The sequence below is a fragment of the Muntiacus reevesi genome, chromosome 10 (genome assembly GCF_963930625.1).
Source record: "Muntiacus reevesi chromosome 10, mMunRee1.1, whole genome shotgun sequence".
NCBI lineage: Eukaryota > Metazoa > Chordata > Mammalia > Artiodactyla > Cervidae > Muntiacus > Muntiacus reevesi.
Genome location: NC_089258.1, coordinates 31,841,486 through 31,863,709, shown reverse-complemented (window position 1 = coordinate 31,863,709; position 22,224 = coordinate 31,841,486). Strand labels below are relative to the sequence as shown.

The window sequence follows — 22,224 nt, the reverse complement described above, 5'->3', positions numbered from 1 at the left end:
TTGAAACTCAACATTCAAAGAACTAAGATCATGGCATCCGTTCCTATCACTTCAAGGGAAACAGAAGGGGAAAAATTAGAAGCAGTGACCGATTTTATTGTCTTGGGCTCCAGAATCACTGCAGACGGTGATTGCAGCCATGCAATTAAAAAATGCTTGCTCCTTGGAAAGTTATGACAAACCTAGGCAGCATATTAAAAAGCAAAGACATTAGTTTGCTGACAAAGGTCTGTATAGTCAAAGCTATGGTTTTCCAGTAGTCATGTATGGATGTGAGTTGGACTGTAAAGAAAGCTGAGCGCCGAAGAATTGATGCTTTTGAACTGTGGTGCTGGAGAAGTCTCTTAAGAGTCCCTTGAAATGCAAGGAGATCAAACCAGTCAATCCTAAAGGAAATCAATCCTGAATATTCATTGGAAGGACTGATGCTGAAGCTGAAGCTCCAATATTTTGGCCACCTGATGTGAAGAACTGACTCATTGGAAAAGACCCTGATGCCAAGAAAGATTGAGGGCAAAAGGAGAAAGGGGTGGCAGAGAGTGAGATGACTGGATGGCATCACCCACTCTATGGACATGGGTCTGAGCAAACTCAGGGAGATAGTGAAAGACAGGGAAGCCTGGCATGCTGCAGTCTATGGGGTCGCAAAGAGTCAGACAACAGCAAGCCAAGAAGTTAGGGAGTAACCTAACTAAATGTAGTTTTGTAGTGGCCTCCCCAACCCAAAGTGTGATGGGCCCTTCCTTCCTCTCTCCCTGGAGCCAGCTGGCATGGGCCTCGAAGGCAGAGGCCACTCCGCCACAGCTCTAACCCACCAGACCGGCCTGGGCCACTGCCCACCCACTGTGTGAGCGGCCAGGTGGGAGCTCCGCTCCGGGGGCGCCAGCGATCCCAGTAACAGGCGTGTCAACTCCCCGGCGTGGCCACCGCGGTTTCTGCTCCCCACACGTCTCACTCCTTGAGAGCTGGAGGATGACCTTGCTGGAGCAGCCCGTTACTTCCCGAGACCCGGCCGCTTTCTTGGGTCGCATCTTCCTCCTCAGGGTGCAATAGCGGCTTTGCTCAGCCTTGGTCAGCGCCGGAGGGAGCCCCTCCACACTCTGGCGGGCAGAGTGAGCTTGGGCTCGGAAACAGTTTCTTTTAAAAAGAAAGGAAAATTAATTCTTAATGAACACTTGAGCTTTGTTATGAAAAAAAAACAAAGAAATAAAAAAGAAAAGAAAAGAAAAAAGCCCTAGTGTGTCTCAGTAGCAACTGTCTGATGCTTTGTTCTCATGGGGTGATAAAAGTGTGTGTGTGACATTTTTTTCCTAGTGAGTCTGACAATTTAAATGTTTCACAATTTAAAACATAAAAATGTTTCTTACGTATTTTGGTTATTTTTAAAATGCTACTGTGACTTCCTCTTAGACATTCAAACTCTACACATCTTTACTGGTTAATATTATTGGATGAAATAGTACCAAGGATATCTAAACTCTTGACATCTGTGGTGCTGTAAAATGTATACTATAAATTGGACAATTTTGAAATTTTAACCATTTTTGAGGCTCTGGATCTCAAGGTGAGCTGTGAATTTTCCATAGAGGATATTATTGGACTATCAGTAAGGGTTGTGGGTTGTACTGGAGTGGAGAAAGGGGGAGAATTAGAATTCAAATAGCTGTAACTCGGACATTTGTAAAACTTTAGTCAAGATGTACAACATTTATTGCCTTATTAAGTGAAAATTCTTTGCCGTGAAATTTCTTGGAGATTTGATTTTCTTGTCAAAGTTTCCCCAATAGTCCTGACTCCATGTTTGGGTCAGTGAAAGACCTCAAGTTTATATGTAAAGACTCCTGGAGTTTGCTCAAATTCATGTCCATTGAGTCAGTGATGCTATCCAACCATCTCATCCTCTGTCACCCCTTTCTTTTGCCCTCGGTCTTCCCCAGCATCAGGGTCCTTTCCAGTATGTCGGCTCTTCGGCTCTTACTTCTTTATTTGGATCAGTGAAAGACCTCAAATTTATATGTAAGGACCTCAAGTTTATATGTAAAGACCCTTCATGTGACCATAGTCTCTGCTTTTTGTCACTAATAATCTATATTCAAGTGTCTGTGTTTTTTTATCTTGTTTAGGAATGTTTTGAGATGAATGTACTCAAAAGTTCTCCATGATGGGTTTTATACAATTGGGATAAAATTAATTTTCAGTAACATATGTTAATGTGCTAAATAACATACCATTTTGTGTTAGAGATACTGGAATACTGTTATTCTACTATCTGTGTAGTATTTATATTTTAAATGTGTCTTTTTTAAAGAGTTTTTTTTAATGTGGACCAATTTTAAAGTCTTTTATTGAATTTGTTACATTATTGCCTCTGTTTTATGTTTTGGATTTTTGCCCCCGAATGCAGGGGATCTTAGCCCCCTGCATTGGAAGATTAAGTCTTAACTAGACTGCCAGGGAAGCCCCTCAATATATGTTTTAAAACACAAATTTGGGTATACATTTAATCATGGGGATATCATAAATATAAGCGCCTCTCTAAAAAGTCATTATTTTCAGGAGTTGAATAATAGACCAGTATGACCAAGTCGTGTTTTTATGGTTCAGTCTTAAACATTTGCTTTAAGAAAATAGTCTTGAATTTCACATGCTGCTGTTTCTATGATTTTTTTTTGCAACATTACAGTACTGTGTTGTTTTGAATTCACACATGTCACTGTTTCTCCTTTCCATTTTCTAAGATGACTTCTTGTTTGAGAAAGAGGAAGAGGGAGTGGATTTCTTACTACAGTGTTGGGGTCTAGAGGTCACCATCTATTATACTATAATGGTCCTAGCATCAGTTTAAAAATCCAAATGTATAAAGAATGCACCACTCCACATTTTTATTCATAAGCTAATACTTTAAAAACTTATATTAGATTCTTTTTCTTTTTCGCAGTTACATTTGAAAATGACAGAGTGAAAAGGCTTTATTCTCTTTCTCTGCAGATATATCCATTACATCGGCTCTTTTAGAAAGCTCATTTTTCATGAACACACCTAAGACATATTGTGCAGATGGTTGGCAATATTCAGGACTTTAATGCTGTTTTCTTTGGTACAGCTTCCACATTGCATGTTCATTTTAATCTTTTGGTATGGTAATTTAATAAACTTCAGAGTGGAAAAATATTAGCTTTATTTGGGGACTTTTTATAGAACTACCTTTGTATTCAATAGCATGGGAAAATGTTCTTATGAGTTTCAGGGTCTCTTTATCTCAATACTTTTATAATTCTATGAAAATTATTTGATTATTTTAAAACTTATACTTTTGTTGTAAGTATGCCACACCTGAATTGTCAAAAGATTACTTTGAATACTGTAATATTTACTACATTTTTTTTCTGTAAATACGACATGACTTCTTTCAGAATGGAAATATATGTGTGCTTCCCAATGTTTACTTATATGTCTGATGTCTTCATACATCAAACTGTAATGATGAGAATAAATGTTCAAAATTAGTTCTAAAACAAAAAACAAACAAACAAACAAAAACCCAGAAAGCACAGATGAGAGCATAAGCCTGAAGCAGAAAGACTGTCTTTGTTCATTGAGAAGGCCAGAGATGAGGCACAAGGCCAAGGTTTCTAATTGCCTGTGGAATGCTTTATTTTGCAGAGGTCCTGCTGGAAGCTTTGTACTTCACTGTGGATCCTTACATGAGGTATTATTTTCCTCTGGAAAATTCTTATGTTGTGCATTGGATACTACCTTGCCACGGGCAATCCTTTAGAATATCCCAGCTGATTCAAAACACTGTCACTTCCCCATTTCTCCCAGTATGATGTCAGTGATGGGATTCACGGATGCTCATCTTTTTCAGGCAAAAGTCTGAGCAGAATGGTGTAGACAACACTGGCCCCTTTATTTTACAAGCATCCGCTATCTTATTGTGTTCCATTTGCCCCTCATCATTCACCAGAATTGCTTCCCAAAACACTAAAAGAAGAAAGAAGCCAAACTCCAGTTTCTCCATGTCACTGTTCACAAATAATTTGGGTCCAGGAAGATGGCTGAGACTAAAATTAGACTTTCTTGCCTTTCCTTTACATATATTCTTGTAATTTAGGTAATCCACAGCTGACTAAGCTGTGTGTACTTAGTAAGCAATTCGGGGTGGGGAGGGAATGAAAGCTTTCATTGGCCACTGACTCAATAACTTTTTGCCTAGGTGAACACTGCAGTCATCATTCTTTTAAATAATTTTTTTTCACAGTTGATTGATAGAGATTCAAATCTAAAGTGAAAAATGTATTTCCAGATGTTAACTAGCACTTCTTTTTTCATGCATGTCTAGTGTTTTGGGTAACGAGTGCCCAGTGGTACCTGGGTTATGTTTTCAAAGTCATTGGTAGAAATTCAGCCACAATTGAGCATGATGGTAAGATTCTCATGTTCATTTCATAGAAAAATGCTACCAGATCAGAACCGCCTGTCACAGCTTTCCTGCCCCGTTCCACCCAGTTGTACTGCCCTCATTTGGCTGGCTGGGTTTCAGTTTTACTCACACTTCCCTAGTGGTTTTCCATTTGGCTTGAAACTTAAGACTGTTTTCTCCCAGATGCTCCTACATATTAAGAATGGTTTTGTTTTGTTTCAGAATTATGTCAAAAAGCTTGAAGGAGGGTGACATGATGATGGGAGAGCAAGTGGCCAGGTAGTGATATCCTTTTGTCCTAGTCCTTGGAAAATACGTCTCCCCTTTACCTCTTACTGGGCCCTGTTTCTGGCCATCACTCCTACAGTTTCTTCAGCTGGGTCACTCACTGTTCAACCTTGGGAAGAACTTGGGAAATCTGTCCTTTTCCTGACTAGCTGATGGGGAGGGAAGAAGGTGAAATCTTATCATTGCAACTTTGCTTTGCTATCCTTTCTTTTAAGTACTAAAAAAAAAGTGTATTCATGCAGTTACTGATTATTATAAAAATTCAAATAAGATAAAAATTTATATATTGGAAACTGAAAGTTCCCCTGTCATCTGAACCTTAGAGATGACTGTCATTAATGTATTATTATTTCAAAAATTGTTCAGTACACATACTAATATTTATAATCTTTAAGGGGATTAAAAGCCCTTCAGCAAATTGCTTTCCCTCAATATGTCATGGCTATCTTTTGTTGACAGTGTATAAATATGCCACTTACCTTTTAATGGCTTGCAGATTATTCCATTGTTTTTATTGTTGTTTAGTCACTAAGTCCTGCTCTTTGCAATCCCCATGGATTGTAGTCTTCCTGGTTCTTAGGCAAGAATACTAGAGAGGGTTGCATTTCCTACTGCAGGGGATCTTCCCAGATCAGCAGTCAAAACTGCATCTCCTGCATTGGCAGGCAGACTCTTTTACCACTGAGCCACCTGAGAAGCTCCTTTCCATTGATACCTGACATTTAACTTATCTACTCCTAATAACAGCTGTTTCCAGTTTTTTCTACTGGAAATAGTTCTGCAAGGAATATGCATACATCGATCGGAGTATGTCTCTGTATTCTTTGCCCACTTGGATGACTGTCGCTTTATGTTGAATTCCCAGAAGTGTAAACTCTAGGTCAGAGAAGATGTACATTTTAATTTGAAGAGATAACGACAGATTTCACTTCAAAAAGATTATATCCATTCCTACCAATAGTGTCTTAAAGAACCTATTTCCTTGGTAGCTATATGATCATTGCTAACTATCACTCTTGGCAATCTGAGGTGAATAAATGATACTTAACTGATCTTGCTTATTCGATGCTTAGTTTAATTTGCATTTCTTTCATTATTAGTGATGTTGACATTCTCTTTGTAAATTAATGCCTTTCTTCTGTGAATTATCTGTTCATGTCATTTGCCTTTTTAAGGCTTTTCATCTTTTAAATTGATCTATAAAACTTCTTGTGTGTTATGAATATTAGTACTGAAAACATTTGGGCCTTTGTTTATCTTTCTTTTGTGCCCAATCATAACTGAAAAATTTTATGTGATAAAATTTCATGATTAGAATGGCATCCTCCCCTCCAAAATTGCTAGAATATTTATTCACTTTTTCTTCTAGTATGTTATATTTTATCTTCTAGACATTTAATTTTTATTTTGGAGCAAGGACTAAAATGTTTATGTTTCAAATGACTAGCAAATTATAATACCATTTATTGAAATTCTATTTGGATTTTTATTGGGATTTCAATGACTTTATAGATTCATTTAGGGGAAACTGATTTATTTACAATATTTCTCTCCAAGCACAAGGTATACATCTCTTCATTTGTCCATTTTTGTCTCATGGCCTATTAACAATTTTCTTCATATAGGATGAGCTTAAATGATAGTGAAGGAGATCATACTTCCATGCTGAGGGAGAGGGTCAGTGAGAGAGGAAATGTTGAGGACTCAAGAGAAAGGAAGGGCTAAGAGATGAAGGGTAGCCTCTGAAGAAAAGAAGAGGCTGATGTCCAGGTCACCTTGAGCCAGAGGATACACTTCTATTGCTTAGAGAGGAGTGAGTGATGATAGGGACAGATGCTGGACCAGCTGAGAATTCCTCTCTGATGGCCCGTATTTTTTTCTCAAGGAGAGACCAGTGGCTAAGAATTCTGATGGAGAGATGTGGTAGGGTATTTGATCAAGGACTATCAGACTCAGTGCCCCTTTGTGGACACTAACCATGCAGCATCCAGACCCCCTTGAAAGGAAAGGGTCTCATGTGTCTGAATGTGCTCTCTCTTTCAGAGTTGTGGAAAGTAAAAATTCAGCCTTCCCAACGGGAACTATTGTGGTGGCTCCTTCCGGCTGGACAACGCACTCCATTTCTGATGGGGAAAAACTGGAAAAGGTGCTTGCAGAGTGGCCAGACACATTACCACTGTCTCTGGCTCTGGGAACGGTTGGCATGCCCGGGTGAGTTTCATGGGTGTATTTCACTCGTTTGAATCCCCGATGTTCTGGTTTTCCAAAATGGTTGGTCCGGAAGCTTGATTAACAAGAAGAGACTTGAGGCATTCTAAGCTCAGGAGTGGCTTAGAGAGGATGATCGGACTAAGAAGGGAGTAAGCGGGGCTGGAGTTCGCTTTGGGGCTGAAGGGCAGAGAGGCAGGGTCAGGTACAAGGAGGAAGTGACAGTGAGGAACAGCAGGGGGCACGTCCCTCTCAAGCCCCCGGCAAGTGCTGACACAAAAGAACCAGCTCCTTCTGTCCCTGGAAAGGTCCTCCTTCACCCCTCACTCATCTGCCTCCATTTCAGAGCTGGAAAGGGAGAGAGAGTTCAATGTACCTTGGCCTTTCTGTATCGTCTCTGATCCCTCACCTCCTTTCGATGCCTGAGTTTCCAGAGGTGTCAGGGGATCTGAAATTTAATAACTGAGATGAATCACAATAGTTGTACAGTCACTCAGTGTGGACAGCTTTAAAATAGCCCAGTGTCTCTTGGCCTGGCCCTCAGGAAGCCTCCTGGTCAGTTCATCCTGTGTCTGCTCTCCAGGCCCCGCTGCTCTCTGCGCCTCAAGGCTCTTCTCATGCCCTGGAGAAGCAAGGTTGACAGAATTGCTTTCAGAGTCCCCAAAACTTTTCTAGGCTGGAGAGTTTCTCTAAGCTATGTGATCCTTTTCTTCCTTCTTTCCTTCTTCCCACTCTTCTGCCCTCCTTCTTTTTAACCTTTTGGAGGACTTCTAGAGAATGAAACAATCAGCCTCCTGCATAACCAATCTCTTACATCTCAAGTTCATGTAACACTCAGAATTTGAACTCCTCAGAATTACCACAGTCAAGAGACAACATTGTGAAATTAGAGGATGCTTAATGCCTTCTTGCGGAGAAGGCAGTGGCACCCCACTCCAGTACTCTTGCCTGGAAAATCCCATGGCCGGAGGAGCCTGGTAGGCTGCAGTCCATGGGGTCGCAGTCCATGGGGTCGAGAAGAGTTGGACATGACTGAGCGACTTCACTTTTCACTTTTATGCATTGGAGAAGGAAATGGCAACCCACTCCAGTGTTCTTGCCTGGAGAATTCCAGGGATGGGGTCGCACAGAGTCAGACATGACTGAAGTGACTTAGCAGTAATGCCTTCTTGGGCCTCCCAGGTGGTGCTCGTGGTAAAGAACCCACCTGCCAATGCAGGAGATTTAACCAGGTTTGATCCCTGGTTCAGGAAGATTCCCTGGAGGAGGGCATGGCAACCCACTCCAGTATTCTTGCTTGGAGAATCCCATGGACAGAGGAGTCTGGTGGGCTACAGTTCATGGGGCTGCAAAGAGTCAGACCCTACCGAAGTGACTTAGCAATGCCTTCTTACATGCAAATAGTGAGCACTAAACAAAATGACAGCCCTTCTCGATCTTTCCTGCCTGGCCTGTACCCTCTATGGTGACAGCACTTCCTCTCACCTTGTTATTCCACTCATCCTTCTCTCTAACTTGTGACCCAGGGGTAGGAGCACAGGGGTGAAGGCAGACACGAGGAAACCACAGGGTCAGTCTCCCATGACTTAGTTGGAGAGAAAGTAATTCGTAAAATATTAGGAGATTTGAATTCTAAAACAGAAAATAGTTTATTCATTTGTGGGTATATTTCTCATTCACCTGTTCCAAGTCCCTAAGGAGTACATTTTTACTCCAAACAGTTAACTTCATACAGTGGTTCTCAAAGACTGAGTGGGAGGGGTTATACAAGCCACATTTCTAGCCTCCCCTAGCCACACATCACCCATTCTTTGAGAATTTTTGTGTAGATGAGCTGCTTACCAACAGGATGGGTCAACACTTCCAGAATCCAGGAGCTTCCGCTAATCTATGAAAGAAGTTGAACTTTGAAACCTAGGGACTTTCAGCTGTCCAGGCTCCAAAGATTTCACATCCTCCCAAAGTATTGTATTATTTCTATCAATGGGACCTCTGTCTTCCTCTTCGGCTGAAAGAGTTTAAGTATTTTTCTCTCTAACATGTTGATTCTATCCAGTCACCCTTCATGCAAAGCATACCTTTAATTTTCCGTATAGGATTTCTTTATTGTTGGCTTCTCCATCTTATCTCCAGTTTACTTTTATTTGTTTATTACTTTTTAATTAATTTTTGGGTGGTTGTGCTGGGTCTCTGTTGCTGCACTCAGGCTTTCTCAAGTTGCAGCAAGTGGAGGCTGGTGTCCCTTGTGGTGCATGGGCTTCTCACTGCAGTGGCTTTTCCTGTTGTGAAGCACAGGCTGTAGGCCCAGGAGCTTCCGTTGTTGAGGCTCATAGGCCCCAGAGTGCATGCTGCTGCTAAGTCGCTTCAGTTGTGTCCGACCCTGTGCGACCCCATAGACAGTAGCCCACCAGGCTCCCCCATCCCTGGGATTCTCCAGGCAAGAACACTGGAGTGGGCTGCCATTTCCTTCTCCAAAGCATGCATGCATGCTAAGTCGCTTCAGTCGTGTCCGACTCTGTGCGACCCCTTAGACAGCAGCCCACCAGGCTCCCCCATCCCTGGGATTCTCCAGGCAAGAACACTGGAGTGGGTTGCCATTTCCTTCTCCAAAGCATGCATGCATGCTAAGTCGCTTCAGTCGTGACCGACTCTGTGTGACCCTATGGACAGCAGCCCACCAGGCTCCTCCGTCCACAGGATTCTCCAGGCAAGAATACTGGAGTGGGTCGCCATTTCCAGAGTGCATGGGCTTCAGTAATTGTGGCACATGGGCTTCGTTGCTCTGCAGCATGTGGAATCTTTCCAGACCAGGCATTGAACTCATGTCCCTTGCATTGGCAGGTGGATACTTATTCACTGTAACACCAGGGAAGTTCTCCAGTTTACTTTTAAAAGATGATGTTTGGGAAAGACCTTGTATGTCTTAAGTCAGTATATCTAATTGAACGCTGACTTTGCAAATATCTAGAAGGGAAATTGGGGGAGGGGGCCTAAGGATTGTTGTGGGTGGTTTGACCCTATCTGAAATATACCTTCTGCTTCTTTCTGGGAGTTAGGTTGACTTATCCACACACTCTGGTATCAGCATCCATTAAGGTAGTGGTTCTCAGTTGTTTGCATTCATAAGAATTACCTAGAGTCCTATTAAATTCAGATTTCCTCATCTCAGTATTTTTAAATCAGTGGGACTGGGAATCCAAATTTTTAATAAAACTTCAGTTGATTTTGAGGCAGATGGTTGTTCCATCCATCTTTTGGAAAATACTGGGTCAAGGGAACTTCAGATACATGGGTCCTCAGAAAAAGTGCTGTCTGCCTTTCTTTGCTTTCCCTCCGATGCCTAACTCTATCTGGCCCTCAAATGTAATCAGAGGCTGAGTAAGCTTAAGTTATGCCAGCGTGTAGCTTTGTTTTACACAGAAATAACTTTCTAGGAATCTGTCTGAAATTCTGCCAGTGGCTCAACAATCACCATGATGGAACAGGTTTCATGGGCTCAGACTCAGGGGTACAAAAATAGAACTTAAAGTTTTTCTACTCCTGTGTTTCATTTCTGTCTCCAGCTGGTATAGTAAAGTAAACCTTAGTTAAACCAATGATTTCTCACATCACTTCAGGATCATACTCATAATTTCCTTTGTCTTCTCCCTGGGATAGATGCAAAGCTCCCAGGGTTAACACAAACCTGGTGGCAATAGAGGCGTGGACAGCAACTTCTTGCTGTTGATCTGGCTTAGTCTGACGCTGGTCATCAGTCTCAAAGCATAACTTTTCCGATTGAGTCCTCAGCCACATCCCTTCTGAGCTGGAACTCCACTGAGGCATGGTGGTTTCCTCACCTGGTCGCCACTGGGTGCCGTCTGAGCTGCATCTTTGCAGGCCCACTAGTTCTCTCCCTGCCAGCTGACTTTGGCATTTCACTCTAAACAAGATGGGGGAACTGTAGGAGTTCTTCCACACACTTCAGAGCATGGGAAACTCAAGGTGTTTCTCCCTGACCCCCTCAGGCCTAGATACCATCCACACAGTCATATCTGCTCTGGGACTAGGGCCCCATGATGACATGGAGGCTTTCCCCATGAAGCTCATCATCTCCCTAGGATTTACAGGAGAATGAGGCATAAGTTGTCTGTTCTGGGATCACTAAGGTTTAAGGGGAACCAATTTTCCTTCACCCTTGAAAGCTAGCCTGGAGATGGACAGGATACTGCTCTCTTCGAGCCACCTCGCTGTTCCATCCATAGTTCCCATCATCTTTATTCCTCTCCTGGAGGTAAAGAAGGAGAAAGTGGACCATTGGTGGCTGGTAATATCCATTTCCTATATTTTCTGTCTTTTACCTGGACCCATGCCATTGGGCTGCTGAAAAGGTCTTCAGGGTATAAATAAATGAGATACCGAGGAAAGAAACAAATTCATCCACACAGTCTTGCTTTTCTTCCCTCAGCCTAACAGCCTACTTTGGCCTGCTTGACATCTGTGGAGTGAAGGGTGGAGAAACAGTGCTGGTTAGTGCGGCAGCGGGAGCAGTGGGCTGTGTTGTGGGGCAGATCGCTAAGCTCAAGGTAAGTGTCTTCCTCCATAACAACCACTGGCTTGACACCCACAGCGTGCACTGGGAATGCAGCAGTGGACACAGCAGACCTTGCCTCATCTCCGGGAGTTTGGTCTAGTTGACCTCTTGTAGAAGTTGGATACTGGGAATGACTGAGAAATGGGGGGAACAGAGGAAATGGTGTAGCAATGATGACCTGAACATTGTTATTTGATAACATTGCAGGTATCAGGTCAGGAATGGATTCTGCTAGTGAGTTGGTGAACTATTCTGGCAGTTTTTACTGAATGTTTCTTGTTACAACTTAATCTCCTTTCTTCGTGATTGCCCCAAACAACTGAAGAAGGGACTTGATCAGCCAACCAAGAATGATTGCCCCTCTGGCCCCATTTCAAAGGTTACTGCAGTCAGCCCAGAGCAGTGGGGCCCTAGCTTGGAAACTAACTCATGGGAGGCACCCAGGCCTTGGAAACACTGGCTCTGATACGGAAGGGTGTTTGTGCTCAAGAGATCTGATCTGATGGTGGGAGTACAAGATATCAGGCAGCTCAGATGTGGTCAGGATGTACCGCATTATAGAAAGGTTCCAAGGTGATCTGGTTTGGCTGATCCTTTCCCAGAGGGTGCATGTAGGACCTAGTTTCGGGGCCTAGTTTCTAGTGAAAGAGTTAGGGAGAATACAGATGAGTACAGGGCTATGACCAACAGCCAAGTGTTCGGGCTGGTATCCAGTGCTGATGGGTACTTGGAATACAAATAGATGAGGCTATCATAGGGGTTGCAGGAAGAATTTATTTAAATAAGTAAATAAATAAGAATAAATGTTGAATTTTATCATACTTTGCAGTTAAAGAATTATGTTAGTTTCCTAATCTTAAACCATAATAGCATTCTGGAATAATCTTTATTTACCTATGTATATATTAAATTTATACTTTTGGAATTGATCTAATAACATTATATATAGAATTTTTGCATCTATATTCATAGGTGAGTTTGGTTTAAAGTTTGGAACGTATCAGTGTTTAGTTTTGGATTATATTAGACTTATAAAATGAATTAGTAATATTTCCAAAATTCAAATTTTAAATGTTTTAAAATTTTAAGGTATTTTTTGGGGGGGAATTCTCTGATGACCTTATGGTTAGGACTCTGTGCTTTCTCTGCTGAGGGCGCAGGTTCAGTCCCTGGTCAGGGAACTATGAGCTCTCATGCCACATGGTATCGTTAAAAAAATAATTTTTTTAAAGGAATTTTTATTTCAAAAGTTTGATAGGACTTATCCTTAAACCTGTTCTTTTAGAAACTTCACTAGCGACTGCCATGCTAAGAAGTCAGTGCTTAATCCTTAGAGGAGTGACATGTTTAATCCTTGATTTTAGAGAAATCATCTTGGCCTTTGGAGGAGAACAGTTCATAGGGACATGATACTAGGAACAAAAAGTCAAATTAGGAGGCTCTTACAATAATTCAGATGAAAATTATGACAGACTCTCAGTGAAGATAGAAAGTCAGAAGTAGCTTTTAAGGATATTTGGTGAAAAAGAATAAAACCTGGTGATTGGATGTGGATAGCAAGAGGGCAGAAAGCAAGCATCTCCTCCGACCCATGTGTTTCAGGTCTGGTTAACTGGGTGACTGAGTATCACTCACTACAATAGAGAACAAAGGAGGAACACCAGGTAAGAAGCAAGGAAAAAAACAGATTCCACTTTAGACACATTGATTACGAGGCTCCACAGGCTATCCAAGTGTAGATTAGTAGAGGTCTTTAGAAATACTGATTTGGAACTCAGGGTAGAGGCCTGGCTGGAGTTAAGAGGCAAGGCAATCATCTGCAGGAAGGTGGCAGTGAGGTGGTAAGAGTAAATGAGATCATCCCATGAGAGGGTATGCTTAGAAGGAACAAGGACCAAGGCTAGAGACTGCAGAATCATTTCCTCTTGAATCAGGAATGAGTGGAAAAACTATATGGGAGCTGTTTGTGCAGATACATACATGTATGTACCCAATCCAGGTGAAAGTGAACAGAGGCTGATATTCTGGTCTTCACGATGCATTCAGAATAGAACTTTCTAAAGAACTACTCTCTATGTGCCAATATAATCTCTATTCTCAAGCTGAATGCACTCCACTTCCTCTATGATTAGGCAGTATTTAAGCCAACACTTTGGGCCAGATCACAGAATATGGGGCAGTTACCTAGAGGTCTCTCTATGATATGAGAGTTACAGGGCTGAACCAAAATTTGCAGTCTAAAGTGCCACTGCACCAAGAGATAGCAGGCAAGTCACCGCAAGGGAGAAGCCCCAACATGAAGAAACAGGAGAGTCTAATGAGTAGGCTGTCAAAGTTGAAAAGAGCTGTCAACCACATAAACGTAGGAGGGATCTGTTGGGTGGGCAGAGGCAAGCTGAAGTTACATCTGGGCTAGTTTATCATAGGCTAGTTTAGGGACTAATCTAACCTCTAGGGTCCATTGACCCATTATATATGTGACTCAGCACCTAGGAGGGTGTTCTGGGAGAACCTGGCCATTCTAGTCTAGGAGGATAGAGTTGGCCCTGGTTGTGGTTTATAAATGGTTTTCATTTTTCTCCCCATTTAGGGCTGCAAAGTTGTTGGAACAGCAGGGTCTGATGAAAAAGTTGCTTGGCTTAAAAAGCATGGATTCGATGTTGCCATTAACTACAAAACAGTAAAGTCTTTGGAAGAAGCTCTGAAAGTAGCCGCTCCTGAGGGTTATGATTGTTATTTTGATAATGTAAGTACAAATTAGACTTAATATTTGACTTACTAACAAAGTACTATACCAGGAAATCTACTTCTAGAGTTTCCATATAAAATATATGAGGAAAGCCCATAAGCCCTTTTTAAAAAATACAGCTTTACTGGTACTTCCCCGGTGGCTCAATGGCAAAGACTCCCTGCACCCAATGCAAGGGGCCTGAGTTTGATCCCTGGTCAGGGAATTAGATCCCACAAATAAGAGTTCATATGCCACCGCTAAAGATCCCACATGCCATTAACTAAGACCCAGTGCAGCCAAATAAATAAATAATTTTTAAAAAAATTTTGAAGGCATTTAACAAAAATAAAAAATAAAAAACAGCTTTATTGAGATATAATTTACCCATTTAAAGTATAAGACTTGATAATTTTTAGTGTGTTCACAGAATTGTACAACTCTTTGCACAATTTTAGAACATTTTCATCACTCCAAAAAGAAATGCTGTGCTCAGTAGCAGTCAGTCCCCCTAAAGTGATCTTTGGTGACTGGCTTCTTACACTGAACATGTTTTCAAAATCCACCCATGTTGTAGCATGTTTATCAGTATTTCATTCCTTTTTATACATTTTTTTCATTGAAATATAGTTGATTTTCAGTGTTGCTTTATTGCTTTTTATGACCAAAAAGATTCCATTGTATGCACACATCACATTTTATCAATCATCCATCAGTTGATCGGCAAATGAGTCATTCACACTTGGCTATTAAGTATAATGCTATTTTGATCATTCATATGCAGTTTTTGTGTGGATATAAATGTTCATTTCTCTTGACTACAAGTAGAATTGTCAAGTCATATGGTATCACCATGTTTAACATTTTGAGGAACTGCCATCAGTTCAGTTCAGTTCAGTCGCTCAGTCATGGCCAACCCTTTGCTACCCGATGGACTGCAGCACACCAGGTCTCCCTGTCCATCACCAACTCCCAGAGTTTACTCAAATTCATGTCTATTGAGTCGGTGATGCCATCCAACCATCTCATCCTCTCTTGTCCTCTTCTGCCTTCAATCTTTCCCAGCATCAGGATCTTTTCCAACGAGTCAGTTCTTTACATCAGCTTCAACATCAGTCCTTCCAATGAACATCCAGGACTCATCTCCTTTAGGATGGACTCGTTGGATCTCCTTTCAGTCCAAGGGACTCTCAAGAGTCTTCTCCAGCACCAGAGTTCAAAAGCATCAATTCTTTGGCACTCAGCTTTCTTTATAGTCCAACTTTCACATCCATACATGACTACTGGAAAAACCATAGCTTTGACTAGACAGATCTTTGTTGGCAAAGTAATGTCTCTGCTTTTTAATATGCTGTCTAGGTTGGTCATACCTTTTCTTCCAAGGAGCAAGCATCTGTTAATTTCATGGCTGCAGTTACCATCTGCAGTGACTGAGGAACTGCCATACTATTTTGCAAAATGGCTGCACTATTTTACATTCTCACCAGCAATTGTGAGGGTTTCAATTTTCCCAAACCTTTACTGTATTTATTATCTGTCATTTTGATTGTGGCTATTCTAGTGAGTTTGGAGTGATAATTTGTTGAGGTTTTAATTTGCATTTTTTCAGTCGCTAATAATATTAAACATCTCTTCATGTGCTTAGCAGCCATTTGTATGTCTTCTTTGGAGAAATGTTTGCTTAAATCCTTCACCAACTTTCAGTTGGGTTATCTGTTGAGTTGTCAATTTTTTTTTTATATATTCTGGATACAAGTCCCTTATCAGATACAGTCAGTTCTCAGTATTCCTGGTTGTTATAGTCTATAAAGTGGCCACAAACACTGATCCATTGATCCAACTGGAAGCATACAACATACATGCACGCATCTTACATGGATTACGATCTTAAGTCCTTCTCATAGCTTCTATTTTCTTTATTTGTTTTTTTTAAGTGAGGTTAAAAAGTGTTGAGTAACTTGTCTGAGCCTCTGCCACAACTAATCCTCCCACAGCTGAGATTCACACCCCATCCAACCGGCCCCAGGACTAGAGCTTCTTGAACCACTCCTCACTGCCCCCTACTGTCTTCATCGTCTGGTAATCTCCATATGAGAGTTGAAAAGAGAAAGCAGACCCTTGGCCTTTTTTGACCTTAGCTGGGAACTATGTCTGTGAATGACCAGAGAAGTCTCTGAGTATTGATTCTGGAGTTATAAATAAATTTTAGCAAGTAACCCAATTCTCTCAAATATGGAATATACTAGTATATTTTTAATTAAAATACCTCCTGTATATGGTTTGCAAATATTTTCTCTTATTCTCTAAGTTGCTTTCACCTTCTTTTTTCTTTTACTTTTTTGGTGGCATTCTGAAAGCACAAAAGTATTAAATTTGTTGAAGTCCAAATTCTGTTGCTTGGGCTTTTGGTGTCATGTTTAAGAAGGCTTCGCCTTATCCAAGGTCACAAAATGTTTACCCCTATGTTTTTTCCCTAAGAGTTTAATCATTTTAGCTGTTACATTTAGGTCTATAACACATTTTAAGTTAATTTTTGTATATCCTGTAAGGAAGAAGTCCGATTTCATTCTTTTCTTTGTAGATGCCTACAGTTGTTCTGCACCATTTGTTAAAAAGATGTTTTTTCTCCTGTTGAATTATTTTGGCACTCTTCTCAGAAATCAATTGACAACAAATGTGAGGGCTCACTTTTGGACTCTCAGTTTAGTACTATTGATCTGTTTCTGTTCCCACCCTGTCTTGATTAATATAGCTTTGTAGTATGTTTTGAGATTGGAAATTATGAGTCTTCCAACTTTGTTCTCTATGTGACTTCTGAGTTATTTTCCCATACCTCTGGATAAGGGAAATGAGATTATTGCTGCTGCTGCTAAGTCGCTTCAGTCGTGTCCGACTCTGTGTGACCCCATAGATGGCAGCCCACCAGGCTCCCCCGTCCCTGGGATTCTCCAGGCAAGAACACTGGAGTGGCTTGCCATTTCCTTCTCCAATGCAGGAAAGTGAAAAGTGAAAGTGAAGTCGCTCAGTCATGTCCAACTCTTAGTGACCCCGTGGACTGCAGCCTACCAGGCTCCTCCATCCATGGGATTTTCCAGGCAAGAGGACTGGAGTGGGGTGCCATTGCCTTCTCCAAAAATATAATAAAGCACAATTTATAAGTTAGTTGTATAAGTTATGTTCCTACAGTCAAATAAAAATGCCCAGCTTCTAAAAATGTCTTTTTCTAAATTTGGTTTTCAGCCCTGCCATACTAACTTAATCAATGTTATTGCTGCTAAAACAAGTATTGTGAAATGATTATTGTGAGTTAATGATTCCCATGAATGTGGTAGGGTTTATTTAAAGGTTTTGGCTTTTTGTTTCCCTGTCTGCTAGGTGGGTGGAGAGTTTTCCAACGTTGCTATCACCCAGATGAAGAAATTTGGAAGAATTGCTATATGTGGGGCCATCTCTGTATACAACAGAACCGGCCCACTTCCCCCAGGTAATGAGCTCATGCACACCATCACAGGTGTAGAAAGATGGGAGGAAGAGATGATTCACAGATATGGTACAGGCCAGTGACTACTGAAGTATTTTTAAATATTTCCTAATATTCTTGATGAAATGGTATTAACTAAAAATATGTAATTTTCTATATTTGGGCTAAGTCAGCTTATATTGGATTTTGACATAGAGAAAAAACAGGATCTGAAAATATGGACGAAACAGAGTTATTAAAAGTTTTAGTTTTTTTCCTTACTGTTTTCTACAAAGTTGTAAAAAATCATTTAGAAATAGAACACATTGGTCTGACTGGTAAAATATTAGAGGTCTTCAGGATACTGGGGGATGTCCTGGAGATTTGGGGTTGGGTAGACTTGATGTGCGTGCAGGGGAAACGGGCTGCCATTTCCTTCGGACAATAGTGGGCAGAGCTTCCTGGAGCAGCAGAACAGCCAGGCCTCACCACACTGACAATTTCCACTAAAAGGGAAAGGAGCATCCTTTCTCTGCATCCCTGGACTGTCCTTGTTTTGCTTCTCCTCTGCCCTGCCACGCCCTCTACTCCCCCTCCCACCTCTAAGCCCAGGTCTCTTACTGAAAGGTGGGGAGATGAATGGGCAAAAGGACCAGTGACAGAAAGTGAAAGTCACTCAGTCATGTCCAACTCTTTGTGACCCCCTGGACTACAGAGTCCATGCAGTTCTTCAGGCCAGAATACTGGAGTGGGTAGCTCTTCCCTTCTCCAGGGGATCTTCCCAGGCCAGGGATCGAACCCAGGTCTCCCACATTACAGGTGGATTCTTTACTAGCTGAGCCATGAGGGAAGCATTAGTGATAGACTCAAAACAAAGGCTGATCTTCTGAACTCCTCATACAGAACCCCTTTCTGCTACAAGAATTCTGTGCTGTTGAAGAGGTTACAGATTTACTTGTGGTCAAAAAAAAAAAAAAAAAAAAGAGGAGGAAAAAAAACCAAAAAGGAATCATCCAGATCACCATCAAGATCCTGACAACCATAAATAAATGGCTTATTCGTCCTATGATGGGCTTCACTCGTGGGGAAGAAACCTTATAGTTCTGCTAGTTAGCACCTCAGCCACACTGAGACAGGTGGGTGGGAGTCGAAGGGGTGGGGGAGGATCACTTGTAGATTCCCTGTTGGGTTGTGAAAGGTCAAAGGGGACACACCAGATGCACTAGGGAATCTTATTAGGGACTTTTTACCTCCATATTTTTCTAATTGATGCTAAGCTAGAATCCTGGGGAATCCCTCTCCTGCCAATTGAGCAGAGCTCCAGGGTGCATTTTCCTGAGCACTGCCAAATATTTTGGATACAGTAACTTGATCGAGCCTTTTGAAATTCAGCTGCTCAGACAGGTTATGAGATGTCAGCTGGTGTTGTCCATTCCATTTTAAGCAGGTGACATTCTGCCTGCCTGTGATCTCTAGGAACTCTAACACGTTTCACTATTAGGGGAGCTCAGAGACAAGTAATTGCTTCCCCCGGCTTTCATGCCATATTTGTTTTCTGCTCACAATAAAGAAATGACATCCCCAGTAGTGTGGACAATCCCAGGAACAGGACTTCATCCTCTTCCAAGATGAGCAAATGAGGATTCCACTCCTTTACCCAAGAGAAATGTAGCTGGGGTGAGTCTTCCAGCTGTGAGTTGTGCTCAGTCCTGTCTATTACCACAAACTTAATGACTTAAAACAACACAAATTTATTCTTACAGGTCTAGAGCTCAAAATGCGTTAGCAGAGCTACTTTCCTTCTGAAAGCTCAGATTCCTTGCCTTTTTAAGTTCTCGAGGCCACCTGCATCTCTTAGCTTGTGGTCCCTTCTTCCATCTTCAAAGCCAGCAGCACTGCATCTTCAAATCTCCCTCCGTCTCTATGATCTCTGCTTCTATCATCACATATTTTTTTCTTGATTCTAATTTTCCTGTATCCCTTTCTTCCTTACAAGGACTTTCACATGAGTCCACCTATGTAATACAGGATAATCTCCCCATCTAAAGGTTCTTAACTTGGTCCTATCTGCAGAGTCCCTTTTGCCACATAAGGTCACATAGTAAAGGCTCTGGGAGCTAGGACATGGATGTCTTGGGGCAGTTACTCTGCCTGCACAGAGAGCACGTTGATTTTCGGGCAGCCCTGTGGGTCGGGAAGAGTGGAGGACACAGAAGGCAGAGCACTAGGGGAACTCTGACATGCCTTGTACCACGCGCGTTTTCACCACGGCCACCTCCCTGCATCCATCCTGCTGCTCAAACGTGCCCTCCTCTTCACAGGCCCATCCCCAGAAGTCATCATCTATAAGGAACTCCACTTGGAAGGCTTTGTCGTCCACCGCTGGCAAGGAGAAGTCCGCCGGAAGGCTCTGAGAGACTTGCTGAAGTGGGTCTTAGAGGTGAGGGGCCCCAGAGCCACTGTGACACCAGACGCCCTTCCCTGTGGGGGTTGCAGATTTCACTTCCACTGTGAATATGGGTTCCTCGCACTGCTCCCCTTTTTATAACAAAACACCTGGAAGTCTTGTCTGCGGTCACTGTCTGTAGTTCCTCTCCATTTAAAAACATAATAATATTTTTTTATATGGGCTGTTTTTAAAGTCTTTATTGAATTTGTTACAATATTGCTTTTTCTTTTTTAATATACTGGTTTTTGGTTTTTTTGGCTGCGAGGCATGTGGAATCCTAACTCCCCAGCCAGGGATCAAACCAGCATCGCTTGCACTGGCAGGCATCTTAACCACTGGTCCTCCAGCAAAGTCCCTCCTCATTCCTTCTTTTTTTCTTTTTTTTCTCATTCCTTCTTAAACATGCCTGTCGGGCTTCGCACTGTTGCCATTCCACCAACACTGCTTTTGTCAAGGTTGCCAATGCCCCTCACATGTAAACTCCTGTGGTCAGCTCTTAGCATCACTTGGCTGTAGCGAGTGATGACAGAGGGCATCACTGTCTCTCCCTGCTTCCCTTGGCTCTTGGTTTTCCTCACTGTATTGGTCCTTCTCAAACTCCTCTACTAGCTTCTTTTCTTCGCCCCAAATTAATAACAGAGCTTTCCAATACATCGTCCCTGGGCCTCTTTTCACCTCTGTCCACACTCTCCTCAGCCCTTAGTTATCTCATCCAAGCTCTTGGCTTTAAATATCACCAATATGCTGATCGCTCCCAACTGTCTGTCTCCAGTCAAGAGCTCTCCTCTGATTCCTGGACCATTCAGTAGCTACACTTGGATGTGTAGCACACTTCGTCATCTCCGTCTTAATGTATTAAAAACCAAATATGTCTTGATTTTTCCTGCCAAACCTGCTTTCTATGTACAGACTTCACCATCTCAGTTATGACAATTCTTTCAGTTGCTCAATTCAAAAACCTTGAAATCATCTTTGACTCCTTTCTTTCTCTCATACTCATATTTAATCTGTCGGGAAATTCTGGTGTCCCAACTTTGGAAATACATTCAGAATCTGCCCAGTTCCCCCTCCTCCACTCCCACCATCCTTCTAGGCCACCACCTTGTCTGGCCCAGGTGTTGCAGTGGCCTCTATCCAGCTCTTCCACTTTTTCACCCTGCAGACAATTCCCAACAGAGCAGCCAGAGTGAGCTTCACACCAATCATTCTTATGTTCAAAACCCTACAAAGCTCCCCATTTCTCATAGAATAAACCCTGCAAGGCGGGATACTGTCTGGTCTCCGTTACCTCTCTAACTTCATTTCTTTTTGTTCATCCCCACACTCCTCCACCTCTCTGTAATTGCTTACTCAATTCTCTCTCAGACACACCTTGAAGTTTTTGCTGAAAACTGCCTTCTGAATGAGACAGCTTTGAAAATGACCCTATTTTTAAATTGCAATCCACCTTCACTCATTGATCTTCCTTATCTCACTTTGATCCATAGCAATTATCATCTTTTGACATAATATATACTATAACTCATTTATTATATTTATTGCCCATCTCCCTTCCATGAGAATGTAACCTCCATGAGGGCATCAGTGTTCACACATTCCATTTTCTGATGTATCCCCAGCACCTAGAATGTTCTGATATCAATATAGGCACTAGATGAATACTGTTGAGTGAATGAGCGTTACAGGGGCATGAATTGGGCCACAGCTCTTCCAGGTCCTAGAATGCAGTCTTCTTATAGTCACACCTCATAGATCCAGAGGAGGAAGCCAACTCTGTTGTCCTATGCTGTGATCATTTTCCCACCTTACACCACATGGAGCTTTAGTCAACAGAAATCTGAATACCAAGGTGCATTATTTTCATTTCCAAGGAGAAAAGTCGTCCCACACTTTCTAATTTCTGGCTTTATGACTGTCTCCAAATTGAAGAAATAAACTGCTCCTCTGGCAGCCCCTGGAGCTTGGCGTCTCTCCCAGTCTAACACTCTTGGAGTGCTGGGCTGGGCTCTTTCCAGGGAGCTGGGAAGAGCAGGATGCTTTTAGAGTTCCCAGTGTGTAGCCTTTTTGTCTCTGTTGGTGAAATCAAATATGATCA

The 22,224-nt window shown here is 42.0% G+C and overlaps 1 protein-coding gene across 1 annotated transcript in view; it reads left to right on the top strand.

Annotated features, from left to right (window-relative positions):
- PTGR1 (prostaglandin reductase 1) overlaps positions 1-22,224 on the top strand; it is a 29,381-nt gene that overhangs the window by 5,684 nt on the left and 1,473 nt on the right. The window contains exons 3-9 of the mRNA XM_065947370.1: positions 3,664-3,709; positions 4,646-4,702; positions 6,755-6,922; positions 11,367-11,484; positions 14,083-14,238; positions 17,596-17,704; positions 20,002-20,120. Coding sequence (XP_065803442.1) covers positions 3,664-3,709; positions 4,646-4,702; positions 6,755-6,922; positions 11,367-11,484; positions 14,083-14,238; positions 17,596-17,704; positions 20,002-20,120 — 773 coding nt within the window. The remainder of the gene's footprint in view (positions 1-3,663; positions 3,710-4,645; positions 4,703-6,754; positions 6,923-11,366; positions 11,485-14,082; positions 14,239-17,595; positions 17,705-20,001; positions 20,121-22,224) is intronic.